General features: G+C 39.5%; 1 protein-coding gene across 1 annotated transcript; it reads right to left on the bottom strand.

The window, feature by feature from the left end:
* Positions 1-737: 737 nt before the first annotated feature.
* On the bottom strand, positions 738-18048 carry LOC309499358 (myosin heavy chain, fast skeletal muscle-like). Its single transcript, XM_082170584.1, has 40 exons — positions 17936-18048; positions 15799-16020; positions 15485-15628; positions 15244-15400; positions 15137-15164; positions 14920-15031; positions 14673-14765; positions 14500-14563; positions 14310-14408; positions 14130-14233; positions 13909-14047; positions 13668-13786; positions 13422-13571; positions 13167-13337; positions 12775-13075; positions 12582-12652; positions 12345-12432; positions 12130-12247; positions 11913-12036; positions 11662-11798; positions 6271-6526; positions 5938-6180; positions 5650-5826; positions 5404-5549; positions 5230-5320; positions 4747-5136; positions 4537-4663; positions 3829-3947; positions 3546-3742; positions 3279-3462; positions 3010-3175; positions 2764-2888; positions 2351-2659; positions 2029-2232; positions 1817-1942; positions 1568-1738; positions 1340-1444; positions 1166-1261; positions 957-1088; positions 738-839 (listed from the first exon to the last, which is right to left on the bottom strand). Exons 2-40 carry the CDS (start codon positions 16003-16005, stop codon positions 819-821), a joined length of 5811 nt encoding a protein of 1936 aa, XP_082026710.1. The 5' UTR covers positions 16006-16020; positions 17936-18048; the 3' UTR covers positions 738-818.
* Positions 18049-19750: the final 1702 nt, after the last annotated feature.

Raw genomic sequence — 19750 nt, 5'->3', positions numbered from 1 at the left:
TAAAAACAGCATCAAAGGTGTAAGAAACTTTCAAGAGGCAAAACTGTTTTAAAGAGAAAAGGTTTATTCTTTGAGGATTCTTTTCACAACCGCAGCCACCCAGATGTGAAACAGAAATAACCTAGTGGACTCAATGAACATAGACATTTTATACAGGTTTCTGACATTCTTGACTCCTCCTTTCCCAGTTTCTGTAAATTTCCTTAAAGACATCTTATATCTCAAGCCGGTATGGACTGGTTTCCAGGGGAGCAAGAAGAGTTTCATATTAGTCTAAATTTGAGAGCTTATACAATTTAAAGTAGTTCACAATAGAAAGATCTGACATAATTGAACAGAACATAATGTTAGTATTTGGAACCCAAAGGTGTTTGTTTACTAACTAAAATGTAAAGGAGGATGTCCACCTCTACACTGTTGTGCAATTCATAATTTTATTGCCTGTTTATTCAATTTATAATATTTATCCATATATATTTTTATTTATTTAAAAATGCCTAGGTTGTGTTTTTGAGAATAATTTACTACAGTATTTAAATAGTGGAAGTTGATTTGTTGTAATTAGTAGTTATACTGGTTAAAAGCTCATTGTTATATGAAAATACTTTGTTGAAGCTATAATTAGGTCTCATTTGAGGAGATTTCTGTATATGAAAATAAATGTAATACACATGAAAAAATCCATCAGGATGTATGGAAAAGAGAATAAAAAAGAAAACTGTGGAAATAAAAGAGAGGTTGATGAATATAATGTTTTATTGAGCAATTGCACCTTTTCAGAGACAAATGGGAGCTTGTGACAGTGAATGTGAAGGTTTTCACTCTGCTGCCTCTTTGCTCTGAAAAAAAGGGTAAACAATTAAAAATATCTGTACGAATATAAAATGGAACAATTTATGGTCAAATAAAAGCTTTAAAATGTAAGTATATTTGAAAAATCATCTGAGAAAAATTACCTTTCCAGCATCACGGCTCTTGGCTCTGAGCTTGTTGACCTGAGACTCGGCAATGTCAGCACGCTCCTCAGCCTCCTCAAGCTCATGCTGCACCTTCCTCAACTTGGACAGGTGAGTGTTTGCTTGTTCCTCCTGCAAAGTCACATACAGTTATATCAGTACCTTAATATATTTACAGGGTGTTTATAGTTCTCAAATGAGATACTCACAGCTTCTTCAGCCTGTCTCTTGTAAGCCTTGACCTTCAGCTGAAGCTTGTCAACCAGATCCTGCAGTCTGTTGAGGTTCTTCTTATCCTCCTCAGTCTGCAGACAATGCACAAGGATCAGACTAGAACATAATCAGATTATAGTGACCTGAATTTTACTACGCATTTTTTGTACCTGGTAGGTGAGCTCCTTGACTCTCCTCTCATATTTGCGGACACCTTTAACAGCATCAGCTCCACGTCTCTGCTCTGCCTCAACTTCAGCCTCAAGCTCACGGACCTATAGTTAGTAGGAGACATTATTAAACTCATTTCACTCGTTTTGTTTAGAGACTTCACACTGTCCACATCAAGACTGTGAACATCAGAATACAGGCGAACATCAGAATAAAGGCAATCTTACTCTTGACTCCAGTTTCTGGAGTTGTTTCTTTCCTCCCTTCATGGCCAGATTCTCAGCCTCATCCAGACGGTGCTGCAGGTCCTTCACTGTGACCTCCAGATTCTTCTTCATCCTCTCAAGGTGAGAACTGGTGTCCTGCTCCTTCTTCAGCTCTTCTGCCATCATTGCAGCCTTTTGCATTAATACAGAAAGTCATTTTTTCAAGTACACAAGTGTCTTTTGAAACATTTGGCAGCTACTGTTGCTCACATCAGTGATGGCCTTCTTGGCTTTATCCTCTGCATTTCTGGCTTCCTGTACAGTGTCATCAACTTCACTCTGGATCTGAACAAGGTCAGCCTCAAGCTTCTTCTTGGTGTTCAGAAGACTTGTGTTCTACAAAATGGACAGCAACAGTTTGGACACTTTAAATGGTGCTCTCAATTTCCTTAATTTCATTGTAAAACAAAAAATGGCCTTACCTGAGAGTGCAGCAGCCCAACACGCTCACTGGCATCCACCAGCTCTTGTTCAGCCACTTTGCGGCCTCTCTCTGTCTGCTCCAGAGCAGTTCTCAGCTCCTCAATCTCAGACTGCATCAGAGTGTTTCTGCGCTCCACCATGGCCACCTGCTCCTTCATGTCTTCCTGTCCTCTCTGGGCATCATCAAGATGCAGTTGGGCATCCTGAAAATAACAATAGCTTTAGAATAAGCTTTTGATGTATTTTCTGTTGGCTTTTTATTAACAAGTTGGATTATACAAACATATTAATACATCACAAAGTCGAACAGAAGTCAAATACCTTGAGTTGTCCCTGAACGGTCCTGAGCTGTTTCTGGGCCTCAGCAGCCTGGCGATTGGCGTGGCTCAGCTGAATCTCCATCTCATTAAGGTCTCCCTCCATCTTCTTCTTGATTCTCAGGGCATCATTCCTGCTCCTGACTTCAGAGTCCAGGGTGCCCTGCATGGATTCAATGACTCTCTGGCTGTTCCTCTTGATCTGCTCCATCTCCTCATCCTTCTCTGCGAGCTTCCTGTCAATCTCTCCCTTGATCTGGTTTAACTCAAGCTGGACACGAAGAATCTTGGACTCCTCGTGCTCCAGTGTACCCTATGACAATTAAAGCAACATTTAAAAATCAAAATAAAATTATTCATTAACAACACAGTGTGATGGTTCTAGCAATAATTCCATATTGATCTTCAGATACTCACTTCAGCCTCCTCCAGGGCGGTCTGAATCTCTGCTTTCTCAGTCTCCACTGTCTTCTTGGCCTTTTCCAGCTCATGGATGCTCTTACCAGTCTCACCTATCTGCTCTGTCAGATCTGAAATCTCCTCTATAAAAAGAAAAAATATTATCTGTAATCATAATCACATGTGTTTACTTTTTAAAGCTCATTTTGAATTAGAATATTGAAGTCTTTTCATTCTTCGTTTCTCAGTCGGTTTTGTTCTTACGCTGCAGATTCTTGTTCTCTCTCTTGAGGGTCTCCAGCTGATCCAGGCTCTCCTCATAGGAGTTCTTCATCTTGAACAGTTCAGTACTGAGTGAACGAGCCTCTTTCTGGGCACCTTCCAGCTCTGCCTGACCTTCCTCATATTTCTGCTTCCATTCTGCCAGGACCTTTGTTGGAGATATTTCAGGATCAGGTTCATTCAACTTCAGCATGCTGAAGCATACTTTTAGAAGTTAATATCATATCACAGAAAGACTTCTTTTTTTTTACCTTGTCAAAGTTCCTCTGTTTCTTGTCAAGGTTAGCAGCCAAACCATTGGCCCTCTCCACATCAATCATGAGGTCCTCCACCTCACCCTGGAGTCTCTGTTTGGTCTTCTCCAGAGATGCACATTTGGAGTTCACAGCCTCAATTTGTTCCTCTGCCTCTTGCAGACGCTGAGCCAGCTTCTTCCTGTTAAGTAATACATATTATTTTGAATTCTAATCTATAAAATAGCTGTGAAAATTGTACATTTTATACAATAATATACATACTTGGACTCTTCAAGCTCCTCAGTGCGCTGGATGGCATCAGTTTCATATTTGGTTCTCCACTGAGCAACCTCACTGTTGGCCTTTGACATTCCCCTCTGCAGCTCAGCCTTTGCCTCCTGCTCTTCCTCAAACTGCTCACGGAGCAGGTCACAGTCATGACGGGCTGATTGCACAGCATGGGCCAGTGCGTTCTTAGCCTAGGAGACAAAGTCACATAATATTAGCTTTTCTCTACAGTAAAGTAATTGACACGTATGTGCATGCTTTGATTATGCTGTATTACCTTAACCTCCTCTTCAATATGCCTCTTGAGCTCCTCAATTTGCTGAGTGAAAGCTTGTTTGCCTCTGGTGAGTTGAGAAACCAGAGCCTCCTTCTCCTCCAGCTGACGGCCAAACTCACCTGTTAAAATGTTCACTATGTCAGTTAAATTCAAAATAAACCATTTATTAATATGAGAAAAGCATTTGCTACACAAATAGGCTGGGGAAATTGATTACATCATCATATGATGCAGTTGTGACCTAATAGTCAGAGATTAGGACTTTTAACCCAAAGGTCACGGGTTTGATTCTCAATACCAGCAGGAAACGACTGAGGTGCCCTTGAGCAAGGCACCCAACTAAGGCCTCTAGTCAATTGCTCCCTGGGCGCTGCAGTGAATGGCTGCTCACTGCTCAGGGTATGTGTGTTGCTGATGTGTTCACTACTCATCGCTCCTAATGTGGGAGCACTAACTTGGATGGGTTAAATGCAGAGGACAAATTCTGAGTACAAGTTACCATACTTGGCCTTCATGTCACTTCACTTCATTTATTTTATAAAAACATAATAAATGAGCATTGAGAATGAGGTCAAAGGATCATGTGAATATTTATGATCATGTTACTAATATTTACTTACACTAATTGTTTTTCTGCATTTGTTAGTGGAGAAAATAAAATGCTGTATTATTTTGTTTTATATTTTTGAGATTTGTGCCATTACTTACCATTTTCAGTTTGAAGTCTTGCTCTTTGAGCACTGAGGTCATTTATCTGGCGAAGGTTCTCGTCATTCTTGGACTTAATTTCACTAAGTTGGTCCTCAAGTGTGCGGCACATCTTCTCAAGATTAGCCTGTAAACACAATTGATTTGATTCTTAAGAATCTTAACCACATTTGTTATATTTCCTAATTTGTTTAGAAACCATTCTCAAACCTTTGCTTTGGCAACAGCTTCCATATTGCTGGAAAGATCATCAATCTCCATTTTGAATTCGCTTTTCTCTTTCTCAAGCTTCTGCTTGACACGCTGCAGGTTGTCGATTTGCTCTCCCAGCTCGGCCACACTGTCTGCCTGCTTCTTGCGGAGGGCAGCAGCAGTAGCTTCATGCTGGAGGGTGGACTCTTCAAGATCACGACGCAGCTTCTGAAATTCAGCTTCACGCTTCTTATTCATCTCGATCTGAGCAGCAGTGGCTCCTCCAGCCTCCTCAAGCCTCTCACTGATCTCCTCAAGTTCCCTGGAGAGATCAGCTCTCTGCTTCTCAACCTTGGCACGAGCAGCATGCTCAGCCTCGATCTCTTCCTCCAGTTCCTCAATGCGAGCCTATGGTGGAAAGTAATTCATGATATATTATTAGTCTTTATTTTACCTTTACCTTTAACAGCATTTAAAAAAAAAAAAAATCTAAAAAAATACCTGAAGCTCCTTGATCTTCTTTTGGAGTTGAGCACTCAAAGATTGTTCATCTTCTATCTTGCTAAGCAGCTGGCTTGTTTCAAAATCTTTCCTGGGGGTGTTCAACAATAAGTAGTTGGCAAAAAACAATAACACATCAAATAACGTTTTTAAAAGATTTCATGCTTTAATTACTTTTTTATTTTCTCCTCCGATTGCTGCTTGTCATTCTCCAGGTCCATGATGGACTCTTGGGCTAATTTCAGGTCTCCTTCAAGCTTTCTCTTTGCTCTTTCCAGGTCCATGCGGAGCTTCTTCTCTTGTTCAAGGGAACCCTCAAGCTAGAGGACAATGTTATATAAAATATATATATTATTTTTTATCAAAGTAAAAAAGACAGTTGATTTAATGAATTAATGACATGTTTAATTAGAAACTCACATCATCAACTTGCTGCTCAAGCTTTGTTTTGGATTTGGTCAGGGTGTTGACTTTATCCTCCTCAGCCTGAAGATCATCCAGTGTCTGCTGATGTGCCTCTTGGAGGGCTTTCTTCTCCTTCGTAAGCTTGGCAATGCTCTCATCCTGAGCTGCCATTTCCTCAGTCAGGTTCTTGACCTGTGTGATTTTTGTTTTTGTTTTAAATAAGCTTATATTTTACAATTTATATTCTACATTAACATATAAAACAGAGATTAAGTCTAATCTTAAACCAACTCAATCTCCAACCTTATTCTCAGTGGCATGTTTCTCCTTCTCCACTTTAGCCAAGGTGAGCTCCAGGTCATCAATGTCTTTCTTCAGCTCAGAGCACTCATCCTCCAGTTTCCTCTTCTTGGCTGTCAGTTCAGCATTGATTTCTTCCTCATCCTCCAGTCTCTCAGTTGTCTCTTTGAGTTTAGCTTCAAGCTGGATTTTGCTTTTGATCAGACCCTCACACCTCTCCTCAGCATCTGAGAGATTCTCGGATTCCTGTTAATAACAGGTTGCTATATCATTGGAAACAACACTGCTCAATTTAGTGGAGCCTAAATTCAAATAAATCAATTCAAGAATACTCACAGATGCTACTTGCAGCTGCAGATCATTTTTCTCTTGCAGCAGTGCTACCATTTTCTCTTCAAGCTCCTTCTTTTTGGCTTCAGCCTTGGCAAGATCTACTTTACATTTTGCAAAGTCCTCTTTCATGGTTGCCAGCTCCTTCTCAGTCTCGGCACTCTTCAGCAGAGGCTTAATCTTGTAATAAACCTTCATCCATGGCCAGTGTTTGACATTCATGAATGAGCGGATATTGTATTGGATGGTGTAAATGGATTCCCTGTGAATAATTCATCATTAAATCACATAACCAGTGTCATTAACCGTTTGTACAGTTATTGTTGATACCACCTTTATTCATGCAATAAGATGGCAAAAGTACTCACTTCCCTTACTCAAGTAGAAGTACAAAAACTTGTGTTAAAGGAGAACTTGGTAACTTTTTTAACTTAATAAAACTGTCTAGAAATCATTTGGATGGTTAAACAACCTGTTCTGGTGATATTGGTGACTTTCCCCGCTCCCCCCAGCGTTCCCAGGCGGAAAACCAACCTTGCAACTTGCGCACTGCCGTCCCGGCAAAGTGAAATTGGAAGTCTCGTGAGAAGCGAGAACTAGAACGAGAACGAGCGCGAAACACAAATTGCTTTACGGCAATTCGACATAAACACACACGCATGTATGATGTATTACCAGATTACCCACCTCGGTAGACATAGCTCCACGCGATACAGTTGGCTTGCTCCGATCAAAACAAACGCACATGAGCAGCGGTAGAGAGGGGGAGGAGGCCGCCGCAAGTGAGTTTTTTACGACTGTGTTGTGAAATATACGCCCCCCCACAGCTGTAGGGGGAGCTCGTGGGGAAAACATGCGACAACAAAAGGGAAAATCAGCGAAGAAGTGACTAGAGTTCGCTAGAGTTACAGAGTTCTCCTTTAAAAAATACTCTGGTAAAAGTAGAAGTACTGATTTAACTTCTTTACTCAAGTAAAAGTAACAAAGTACAGGCTTGGAAATTTACTTAAAGTATAAAAGTAAATGTAGCCTTGCGAATGACAACCATTTTTTATGCAAAGCTACCTGGACCACACAAATGTTACTAGAGTGCAAGCTGAGAAACTTAAGTGGATTTGGAAAAAAAGGTTCTTTATATGCCATTGCCTACATTTTAAATGGATGTCTGCCAATAGGCCTAAAACATCACATAGCTTATATGATTACTGTGACAGACTGGGACTCCAGGTTAATAAGATTCTGACTGAGTAGCAAGATATGAATTCATTTGTGATTCTGTGAGAATTCACAGATCTAGTTTTTCTTTTTTAATCTTCCTCTTAACATTTAAAGGAATCTACATGTATGTAATGATTTGCCGCGAATGAATGCCACAGAATCTGTCAGGCGTCTTGTAGTGGTGCGTCAAGTACAACGTATAGTCCCACCCAATTGACCGTTCGCAAAGACCCGCCCCCTTTAGTTACCGTTGCTATGTCCGACCAGAGCCATAGAGAGAAAGAGTTGCGACACTCCCATAGACCTCCGTTGTAAAAAATGGCGGCGCTTTTAACCGCCTACTTCCGGGATTTGAAGATCGGATTAGTTCCAAACACTGTCATTTGGGCGTTGGACACCATTCACTTACATTGCTGCGCGTCGAGTTGTTCCAGAGGTTATTTGCTGAAATATCGATCTCTTTTGAATTGTCAACTGTCTATATTGTATCAGAGGCCCTTTGCGATGCTTATACTGGTCTTCATTTGTACATGCACAGCGTAATTATTTATATTTTATGTTGGTTGTTTCAACCAATTTTCAAGCACTGCCTGCTAGCTAGCGCGAGTTCGTCAGCTGTGACAGTAAGAGTTCGGTAATGAATCGCTACCACCTTTATAGCAACTTTTATTTAATTTATTTTTTTGGGATATACTAACTTTTCATATTGTTTTGTTGTCTTGAGTGAAGCGGCTTGTGAGAACAATGCTGGACCTCTAGGATTGTTATGGCCATCACCAGTCCTATCTGTTTCATGGATCACCTGCCCCTGGTTTTTGTTTTTCTTGTTCACACACACTCACACAAGCACACATTTTTGTTGTCTGCCATTGTTTAATAAAAAATATTTTATTTGAAAACCTTAATTTGTCTTCAAGTGTTTTGTTAGTTAATTGCTTAAGTTATAGCTACCCTTACTCTTAGCCTACTCTGTACACTAACCCAGAGCCATAGAGAAAAATCTTCACTCTGCACTTGCCTATATACCCAAACATAAATTCGTTTTTAATCTGTTATAGTTTTGATAATATGTGTATGGGTTAATCTTAAAATTATATTCTTAGTCTTAACATGATGATGTATCACGTTGTGGGCCTGGGGGATGGCCACTTTCATCAGAAGAAGTGAGCTAGCTTCTAAGCGAACTCTGAACGGACCGCCACGGCAGACCTCTTTGCGTGATCACGAAGGTAGGCTAATGGCTGAATCGGAATTTATAAGCAAAATCACGGGAAGCCTAAAGGCGGTCGCACACTGGACGCGCAGCTCGGCGGCGCGCCGCGCAGCGCCACGTCTTTTAAATTCGAACACACTATTCTCTATGAGAGTACACACACCGGCGGCGCCTTTCGGCGTCTGTCCGCGGCGGCTCAGGACCGTGTTCAAAATCCTGCCGCGCCACAGAGCGCCATTTACATAGTTTTATATTAAATTTACATGTGTGTGTCTCAAATCGTAGTTAATGTATATACGGACCTCACCCTGTGCTGCAATATACATTTAGTTTTATATTTATTTACAGAAATCAGAAAATTGCTGATGTTATCGGATTTTCAGGTGACAGTTGTCCTAGACGTGGCGCGGCGCTGAGCTGCGCGTCCGGTGTGCGGCCGCCTTAATACAGCCCAGTTGTGCTAAAATAAATATCATGAGACGTCCATCATCAGATGAATGATATGGAAAAGTTAATTTAGAGCCGCTAAAGCCAGTGCTACTACCCATGCGAACATGAACACTAAGCTTTTCCCTCCAAAAATATAGCCTAAAACGTATCTCCAAATGCAAAACTGACATTAACAAAATGCAATAATGCTATAACAGCTGAAAAAGTACTTGGGTGTGTGTTTTATTTCATATTTACCGTTCAATAATGCAATCGCTGCTGTCTGTCCCATAGAAGAACATGACAGCCAGCGTATGTTTTGGAACTATTGGGGCTTACATGAACCACGTGACAGCCATAGCGGCAACATCAAAGAGTGTCGCAACTCTTTCTCTCTATGGCTCTGTGTCCGACAAGCGACGCCGTTCTCACGCCACACATCATGTTCTCACGCAGTAAAAAATACATAGCGGAGCAGAGAGGACACTGACAACACACTGACAGACAGGACAGACCAGGTTATTTTTTATATGAAACAAAGTCTCACCTTTCAAATTTAGTCATTTTTTAAAGAAATTTAAACAATAAATACCATTTTGTGTCTCTTTAATGTGTCTGACAGATCGATCAGTTAAAGCTGCTCGTGAACCAATCATCTCTTCCTTCTAGTTAATTTATAGCATCAAATAAACATGAATGAACATAAGAAAGAATGTTGTTTTAACCGCGGAAAGACGTCGGTACAATTCGTTTTTCAATTTTAAATCCTCCAATGTTAATCTACTAACTCTCCTGACTGCTTTGTCGGACAAAATGGCGGATTATGATTGGTCAGATCGCCTGTCAATCAAACTCCCTGCTAAGGGTTGATGACGTGAAAAAATAATAACGGTAACTCTGAAATTATTTGAAACTAAAGTAACCAGCCAATTTTGTAAAATGTAAGGAGTACCGATAAGTACCGATATTCATGTTAAAAATGTAAGGAGTAAAAGTAAAAAGTCAGAACAAAAATAAATAGTAAAGTAAAAATATCTGAAAAATCTACTTGAGTACAGTAACGAAGTATTTGTACTTCGTTACTTCCCATCATGGGCGAGGCTAGCCCCTTTTTAGGAGTAAGAAAACTTGGAGTAAGAAATGTTGTTATTCTAAAAATATATATATATTTTTTTTTTTGTCTTTGACAAGGTTAAATAATGTTCTTCATCTTCAGTCGGCAGCAGCGCCAAACAGAGCGCAGGTCAGAAACAGAGGCGCGCGTGTGTGTGTGTGTTTGTTCATTTGAGCCTCATTGGTCTTTCACTTCTCGTCAGTGTCAGAATATTTGAGATGACCAATCAAATCAAAGTAGGCGGGCTTTATGTTCACAGAAGCTGCTGAGCGCGAATTTTACATGGAATTTTAGCAGCACGACTGACGCTTCAGTTTACGGTCAAGTGCGAGTTAAGAAGATGCAAGTAGCTAAACTAAACATTTTATATTTGACAGTTTGTTAGGTCATAAATGTTAAACGAATGACAAAAATAATTCGAAAACTAATAAACTTTTGTCTAATTTCGCCATTTTGAGCTGAAAATAGGCCTATATAACGTGTAATTATGTCATTGTGAGGGGACAAGAAACATTAACAAAGCCGTTTTCATAGGCACAAGATTAATAATGCATGTGTACATGTTGAGAATTAATATAATACAATTTGTAGCCTTCAGTAAATTAAAAAAGTTCAGCTTTAGGAGGGGAAGAGACAGGGCAAGATCAGGAGACTGAGAGAAAAAGACAGAGTGATGGAGATGAGGAGAAAGCAGGTTTTAAATCTATTTCTTCTCCTTTTTTGGCCATCAAACGTCTTGAAATGCACATATCAGAGAAATAAAAATGTTGAACCCCATAACAACCTCAAATTTATGACCTCTTTAATTATAAAGCCCTGTCTACGGCCATGTATTAGGCCTAGATCAATAATGAATGTGTACATATTGTGAATGAATTTAATAAACTTAGTTACCTAGCTTTCCTGGTAGCTTTGTCTGAGAAAATGATTCATAAATCAACCTATCAGTTGACCCTATTGTTTACTTTCTTCACTGACAGACAAAAATGAAAAGCCTATATCAGTCAAAGCTCAGCTTTAGGAGGGGAAAAGACAGAGCAAGATAACAACAAAGAGAAAAAGAGTGTGATGCTGATGAAGTGTGGAAAATAAACAGCTACCCGCACATGGTTTTAAAGCTATTGTTATCCAATTTTTTTGGCCTTCAAAACATCTTAAAATGCACATATGTAGATCAGAGAAATCAAAATTTTCTCGGGGGAGCATGCCCCCGAAGCCCCCTAAATACCTCACATTCGGGACCTCAGTGATTATAAAACCCTGCCATATGCATGTTACTGGATGAATGAATGAAACTAGTTAATAATGCGCATTAGACCATAAACTAACTTTTTTTTTTTTTTATCATACCCTCATTGGGGGCTGAGCCCCCCTAAAATGAAAATCCTAGAATCGCCCCTGCTTCCCATCTCTGAATACTCACCTCCTTTCCATCATCTTTACAAACTCCCTCCTCATCAGGTAACCACGGCAGAGAGCCTGAGTCATTGTGACTAGAGTAGCCAATTTCTCATCACGCATCTCCTCAAGAGTACCCAGAAGACCAGCTTTGAAGAACACCTGAATTCATGTAAAACAGTAAATCAAAATGATTTACCTGTATAGGTTAAATTATCTACCTGTTAAATGATCATGATCACTGAATCTTTGAAAGTTGTAAAGCTGAATATTAACCTTTGTGGTTCCAAATCTGTACTCGTCATGATCAACATCGATGGATCCCAGGAGTTTCTCACTGGCCTTCTTGTTATCAATAAACTGTCCCTCTGGGATGACACTGGCATTCAGCACCTTGTATCTATGGAAGATGGGAAGCATTTATCAAAATGCTTTATATCTTCTAATATAGAGCTTCCTACAGGAATTTATATTTTCATATGGGCCCATTTACCTCTGCTTGAAGTCACCATAGAGGATTCTGCTGGGAAACCCCTTTCTGCAGATTCTGATACCCTCCAATACACCGTTACACCTCAGCTGGTGGATAACCAGGAAGTTCTCCATGAGACCTATAACAAACAGTTTACATAATAAACTTGGTAAATTAATGTTATCATTATTATTACATACATTAATCATGAAATATTGCATCCTTTATTACTTTACCTGGAGTCTTAGACTCATTGGGAATCAGACAACGCACAAAGTGAGGGTGGGTGCTCCTCAAGTTTGTCATGAGCTTGCCCAAGTTCTCCTGTTTAATCATGAAAAGATTTAGCATTCTTACTCACATTCTCTCAGTTGTTGATGTATTATTTTTCTGACCTATAGTCAAGAAGCTCATGTACAGTCACTGCTTTCAATTGCATCATTATTCACATTTAGTCTCTAACGAACACATACTCTGAACTGAGAAGACACAGTCTGCATGGAGCCACCCTTCTTCTTGCCTCCCTTCTTGCCGCCACCAGTCTCTATTCAGATAAAAAGACAAAATAACACATATAAAGTAATAACAAGAAAAGAGTGCAAACCTGAATCAAAGTTTGATTAAAATGATGTACATAATACATAATACAAAATACATAATACATACCCTCAACAACAGGTGGGTAGAGAGTAGCCAGCAGTTTGACAGAAGACTTCTGGTACAGCTGCAGAACAGACTCATTCAGTGGATCCTTGTTCTTGTCCAGCCAGCCAGAAATGTTGTAGTCCACAGTTCCAGCGTAATGAACCAGGGAGAAGTGGGCTTCAGCCTTGCCTTTGGCAGGCTTTGGTTTCTGGAAAGCATTGTTCTTGCCAAGATGCTGATCATATAGCTTGTTCTTGAAGGAAGTGTCTGTAGCCTTGGGGAACATGCACTCCTCTTCAAGGATGGAAAAGATACCCATGGGCTGTTTATAAAAGAATGTTGTTTAATTATTACAATTTTAAGATTTCAAGCATAGAAATTGGAAATTAATAAGTTCATAAACCAGTAAAAACCTTCTCAATGAGCTCAATGCAAGCAGCCAAGTCCATGCCGAAGTCAATGAACTCCCAAATAATGCCCTCCTTCTTGTACTCCTCTTGCTCCAGCACAAACATGTGGTGGTTGAAAAACTGTTGCAGTTTCTCATTAGTGAAGTTGATACACAGCTGCTCCATGCTGTTGAACTGGAGGAAGAAACAGAAACATTTACTGACTTCTGAATATCACTCAATGTGCCATTAAAAAATAGATAAAAGAATCATTCTTACATCAAAGATCTCAAAGCCAGCAATATCCAGCACACCAATGAAGAAGTTTCTTTGTTGTTTTGTGTCCAACATCTGGTTGATACGAACGACCATCCACAAGAACATCCTCTCATAGATAGATTTGGCCAAGGCGCTAACAGAGTTGTACACCTGTAAGTAGAATAGAGTGGATATTTTATTCTGCTTCTGCAATAATTAGCCAGAATTTTAAGTTAAACAGATGGCATGCTGGAAATGTTACTATACCTGTGACACGGTCTGGCCTTTGGTCACAAACTCATTTCCGACCTTGACTCTGGGGTAGCACAAAGCCTTCAGCATATCAGCAGAGTTCAAACCCAGAAGATAGGCAACTTTGTCAGCGTCTGCAATTAAAAAAGTTGCCTTGAAAACTAAAACCACCTCTTTCTTTGTGAAAGTAGAAATAAGGATCTCTCCATTCAAAGCAATGCATGTTATGACACACATTAGTACAATTTAGTCTCACCCTCTGTGCCATCAGGCTCAGCCTGCTCCTCACGCTGCTTCTGCTTGAACTTCATGTTGCCATGATGCAGCACAGCTCCAGTGAACTTGTAGATGCCCATTTTCTCCTCATTAGTAAAGCCCAGAATGTCAATAGCACTCTGTAAATCACAGAGAAAAATTAAATCTATGATTTGCCATATTTATATAGAATATGTCAATATTCAAACAGCAATGACTCACATCAGTAGCATCCAGCTCCTCTTTATCATCAATGCTGGCCACTGCGATCTGACCCTGACTGCACATGGGGAAGTCATAGGGGTTGGTGGTGATGAGCGTCATGTCTGTAAAATACACAGCATTTATGAAAGAGCATCTTGCAATATTATCTGAAACATTTAATGAAATTTGTGCACCTACCAATCAGCTCTGGCTTATGGTTGGTCATCATCTGGTAGAAGATGTGGTAACCTCTCTCATCTGGAAGCTGGAATGACACTCTAGACTTCTCCAGCAGATCTGTTGAGAGAATGTACTTGAGTCCCAATCATGAAGAGTGACAGATGAAGACAAATGTTCAGGATGGATCAATGAAATCATGTCCACCTACATGTCTCAATGTCAGCACTAGCCAGTTTTCCAGTGGTGCCGAAGTGAATTCTGATGAATTTACCCTGTTTAAAACAAAATAACAAAATATGATTATTAATAATGATGATAATAATAAAACAAAATATCTTTATAGAAAAATCCAACACAACTCACTAAAAGTGGTTAACTTACAAAACGAGAGGAGTTGTCATTTCTCACAGTCTTGGCATTACCATAAGCCTCAAGCAGAGGGTTGGCAGCAATGATCTGGTCCTCAAGAGAGCCCTGTGATGTTTGAAGGGTTTTCAGTTATTTTCATTTATTTTCTATGTAATGACTAAACACTATTTATAGGCATTTCACAAATTCACATATCATGTGAGATGAGTGTAAATCACCATCATTCAAAATAATATGTATGTAGTTTTATATCTCATACCTGCATTTTGCCAGGCGTATCTTTCTTCTTGTCAGCACCTGACACTGCAACTGTGGCAAAGTACTGGATGACACGTTTGGTGTTCACAGTCTTTCCAGCACCAGATTCTCCACTGGTTTATGAGAGATCAGAAGACATAATGATAAGACACGTGGAAGTTCCAAAAGAGGGAAATTTAACTGTTTTCAACAACTCTAATTGAAGGCTTGATACATACGTAATCAGGACAGACTGGTTCTCTCTGTCTGTTAATTCAAAGTAAATAATGTTTTAGCAATTGTTTTATAAAAAACTTTAATTCAGATCTCCTAAATCAGATCTTACCAGTCAGCATGAACTGATATGCGTTGTCAGAGACAGAGAAGATGTGGGGTGGGGCCTCCATACGCTTTTTGCCTCTGTAGGCAGACACCACTTCTGCATCATACACTGGGAGCCACTTGTAGGGGTTCACAGTTGCGCAGAAGAGTCCAGAGTAGGTCTGAAATGAGCAGAGACGTGGTCAGATTGCAACAACACAGACACAATTAACTTAAATGCTTTTTTATGTTGTTTCAGAACTTACGTAGATCATCCATGCAGCATAACGCTCTTTGAGGTTATACAGCACAGAGGCTTCATTGAGATGGGTCATCATGGCCATGTCCTCAATCTTGTCATACTTGGGAGGGTTCATTGGGTAGACGTCATCCTCCTTTACTGTTCTCTCCTATGAATTTGATCAATTAGATAATAGATAGACAAAAATATATGTGTGTGTGTGTGTGTGTGTGTGTGTGTGTGTGTGTGTGTGTGTGTGTGTGTGTGTGTGTGTGTGTGTGTGTGTGTGTGTGTGTGTGTGTAGGACATTGTGCAATATGAGCATCTTTTAAAATGTACCTCCTTAGTATCAAGCAAAATAACTGTGGCTTTGCCACCTTCTTTGCTCTTGATTGTTCCCTTGAGGTACAACTCTTTGGCATCAGCCACATAGCAGGCAGACTTTGCATCAAATGGTTTGCTCTGAGCCTCGATTCTCTCTTTCTCAGGCTTACGAAGGTAAATGGCAGCCTTGCCATAAATGGCCATCTCTGCGTCCGTACTCATGGTGGCAGTTTACTTCTGGAATTTAAAGATCAGGAGAAAAAATTACTCTTATAAAATTAATGTGGCTTGTTTTCCCTTTACTCCCTATAATTACGGTTACCTACAGTGAATCCAAAAACAATATCCTTTTTATCCTTGATTTCTGAACAGATTTTTTGAGCTGGTCTTGTATTTACAGACACTAACATTAATTACCTTTCTGTTTACCATTAATTACCTAACATTAAGTACTGATGAATTCCCTGCACCCTGTAATATGAAGATATTGAAAATGAAAGCTGTGATTAAAGATTTATTATAAACTATTAGCAATATATGTCTGAAATATTTTCATTTTAATTATGTTCAACTTGGAAATCTAAATTCCACTTAATTTATTTGTCTGAATAGTTTTCTATGCAAAATGTTTACAGTAATATTCTACAGAAATACATGCCATGGTTCTCTAACCTAATCTAATCACTGCATACTCCCTGCAAAGAAATGAATGACCATCTCACCACAAACGCAAACTTGGCTGGTCTTCTGAATGCAAAGTCTCCCCTCCTGCCCCTTGTTTTTATACTGCATGTGCTGTGCCAGCAATGCAAAAGTTAAATATGGCTAACACCAAATATGGCTATTTGAGTCAGTCTAAGTTAAGGAATCGATCTGATAAACCATTTGGTGTTTGCGAAAATTGAAACAGTAAAGGTGTAAATAAATAACTACCCCTTTAGGATATGTTGCTAATTTGTTTTTAGAATTTTTTAAAGAAAATTATTTCTCTAACCTCTAGCGGAATATGTACCAACAGCTGTTGTGTACAAGTGTACATGTTTTTATCTTCAAGTAAAACAATTTATGAAGCAATACGTACATATTGTATTTAGAGATTGTACACTGAGGCCTTAAAAAAAATGTATAGAACATGTTTGGCACATGAGCAGAGGAAGAAGAAGACGTTGAGTCTTTTTTTAGGCTTGCTGTAAATTTAAAGACCATACATTTGTATTCTAGTTATGTGTTGCTTCATCGACATTGGTCTATGTGTGAAGATCCTTATACTGTATATGGTGTAAAATGCTTTTTATAAAAAATATTGATAAATACGCATGATTTTTCAACTATTTCAAGAACTAAAAAGTTAAATAAATTATGTATATAATGTATTTAACAATGGAATGCAAAAAAACAAAACAAAAAAAAAACAATACAAGGTTATTAAACCACTATCAATTTTACTAGCTATTAGTATTAAACATTATTATATTAAATAATTTGCAATATCATGTGATATCAATTATGGTAGATGTATTAAATTTATTAAACTAAACAGTCATTTATGTAATTTTTTTAGCTATGTTTCTTAGATCTAATATATTTAAGGGGCAGACTTTTTATTTATGTATAATATTTTATTTATGTTTATATTTTATTGCTTTATGTGGATGGTTTGCATTCCATTGATAAGATAATTCAGCTTTCCTGGTTTGGTTTATACAAAAAAATATTTGCAAGTTTAGCACAGTCTAATATAGGCTGAGGTATAACTACATGCTTGTTTTTTGACACTATAAATCATAAATATTTTTTTTTAAATTACAATATTAAAGCAGTATGAAAGGGTGTTGAATAGGCCTATTTTCTGTTTTTATTAATATTCATAATGAAGAGCATTTGCGTGCACAGTGCACTGATTGTGTTTAAAGCCTACAATGTGTAAAAGTGGTAAATTATTTTAATTAAAAAAATTATAAGCTCACAATTGTTTTCGTCCCACTGCACTTCAATATATATATATATATATATATTTATATATATTTATTTATTTATTTATTTATTTATTTATTTATCATGATCTTGGCATAAGTTCTTTTCTCGTGATCTAAGTTGCGATGACGAGAAAACAATAAAATAAAATAATGAATGGCCTTTTAGGCTTCCGTACCTTTGGATAGTTAAAAACACCTCTCCTGGTTTGAAAACGCCCCAAAATTTCAGTAGCACCTCACTGCAGTACACGAGATCCAGGGGGCGGAGTTAGATCCAGATCTAAGGGGTGGAGACTGGTATGTTTAGGGGTGGGTTTAGGGATCAGGGGGTGGAGATGGGTAGGTTTAGGTATAGGTGTGTTCGACATCGGCTGCGGCTGGATGTAACCGATCAGCGAGAGTAGCCGCGTGCAGGCGGGGAGGAGCTGCAAACGGAGACGTGAAGTCGGACACGTAGTGACCGCTCACATGGTGTTTGCATACTTTACCACAGCTGAAGTTAAATAAATGCAATATTTGCCAAATAATACACAGATGTTTCAGAGACATTTTCATTCAGTACTTTATGTACTGCTTCATACAGCGTCTGTTTGAACAAGAATAAAGTTCAACATAAGCTACTATCAATGAAGTGGAGTCTACGTTTTTTAATCAGTTTTAATTTGATAAACATGACACAATATAACATCGCAACATGAACTGATTTGTGAGCTTTAGAGGAACTAAAGGTGTTCGAATAAACACGAAACACGCGTGATCGTTGTCATGCGGTGAATCCGGCCAATCGTGGAACAGCTGTGTCGTCATCAGCCCTCGTGCAGCCGCTCTTGAGAAGCTGCGCTGGCTGAGTTCTCCGGCTACTCTCGAATCGCTCTCGCGGTACTTTGATGGCATACGTCACAGTCACGTGGCGTCGGCGCTGTATCAAGTCGGTCGGACAAAATTTCGAACCGGCATGCACTGCTTCAAGTCAGCCACCGATCGGTCTGCGCAGAGCTGCATGAAGTCGAACAAGCCTTATATGTAAGGTGGGAGGAGTTGGATCTGGATCCAACTCCTCCCCCTGGATTTCGTGTTCTGCAGTGAGGATGAAACGCCCCCCTTTTTGTTGCGTAGATACCTGTAGGCTACTTGGGCTTTCACTACTGATGCTTGCTGACGTATGTCAAAACTCTCTTGTCGTGCCAGATTTCACAGTCGGAAACAGTTGCTTTCCCCCCCGTCTAAAGGTCATGACTCCTGACTAGGGTTGGGTACCGAAACCCGGTTCCAATAGAGAACCGGTTCCGACGTAAACGGTAGTAACGAGACCGAATAAGAATGAAACTTTCGGTGTCTGATTTCGGTGCCTGACTTTTTTCACCGCCCCCTATAAAACATCTCGCGGCACGAATGATCCAATAACAAAACATCTCCAGTTAACCAGCAGAGCATTCATTTAGTTCGTTTGTTAAATAAGAGACGATCTAGCGCTGAACTGTGTTTTTTAAATCAAGGGATCAAAGTGCTCGTTGCCGCTGCGATCAGTGGCGCGGATACAGTGTTTTCTCTTGTGGCTCGCGCACACCGCACTTTCTTCACTAGGACGCGCGCTTCTATACGTTGCAGAGATCGATCTATTTATGAGGCGCCGTCTATATGAGTATGTGCGCGATGAGTTTGTGTGTGCGTGCTCGCGTCTCAGATGAGTATGTGCGCGGAGAGTTTGTGTGTGTGTGTGTGTGCTCGCGTCTCAGATGAGTATGTGCGCGGAGAGTTTGTGTGTGTGTGTGTGTGTGCTCGCGTCTCAGATGAGTATGTGCGCGAGTTTGTTTGTGTGTGTGTGCTCGCGTCTCATATCTATTCGTTCTGGTGAAATCACAAAATATAATGCACACAAAGTGTCCCTGCTTGATATACAACCACTGATGAGCATAATCGGTTTAAAAAAAATAAAATAAAATAAATACGAATGCGGATTAGAACCCAAAACCTCTGACACTCTTGACTAA

This window comes from Leuciscus leuciscus, assembly GCF_965113295.1.
Source record: "Leuciscus leuciscus genome assembly, chromosome: 5".
Taxonomy (NCBI): domain Eukaryota; kingdom Metazoa; phylum Chordata; class Actinopteri; order Cypriniformes; family Leuciscidae; genus Leuciscus; species Leuciscus leuciscus.
This window is presented reverse-complemented; position numbering and strand designations above follow the sequence as displayed.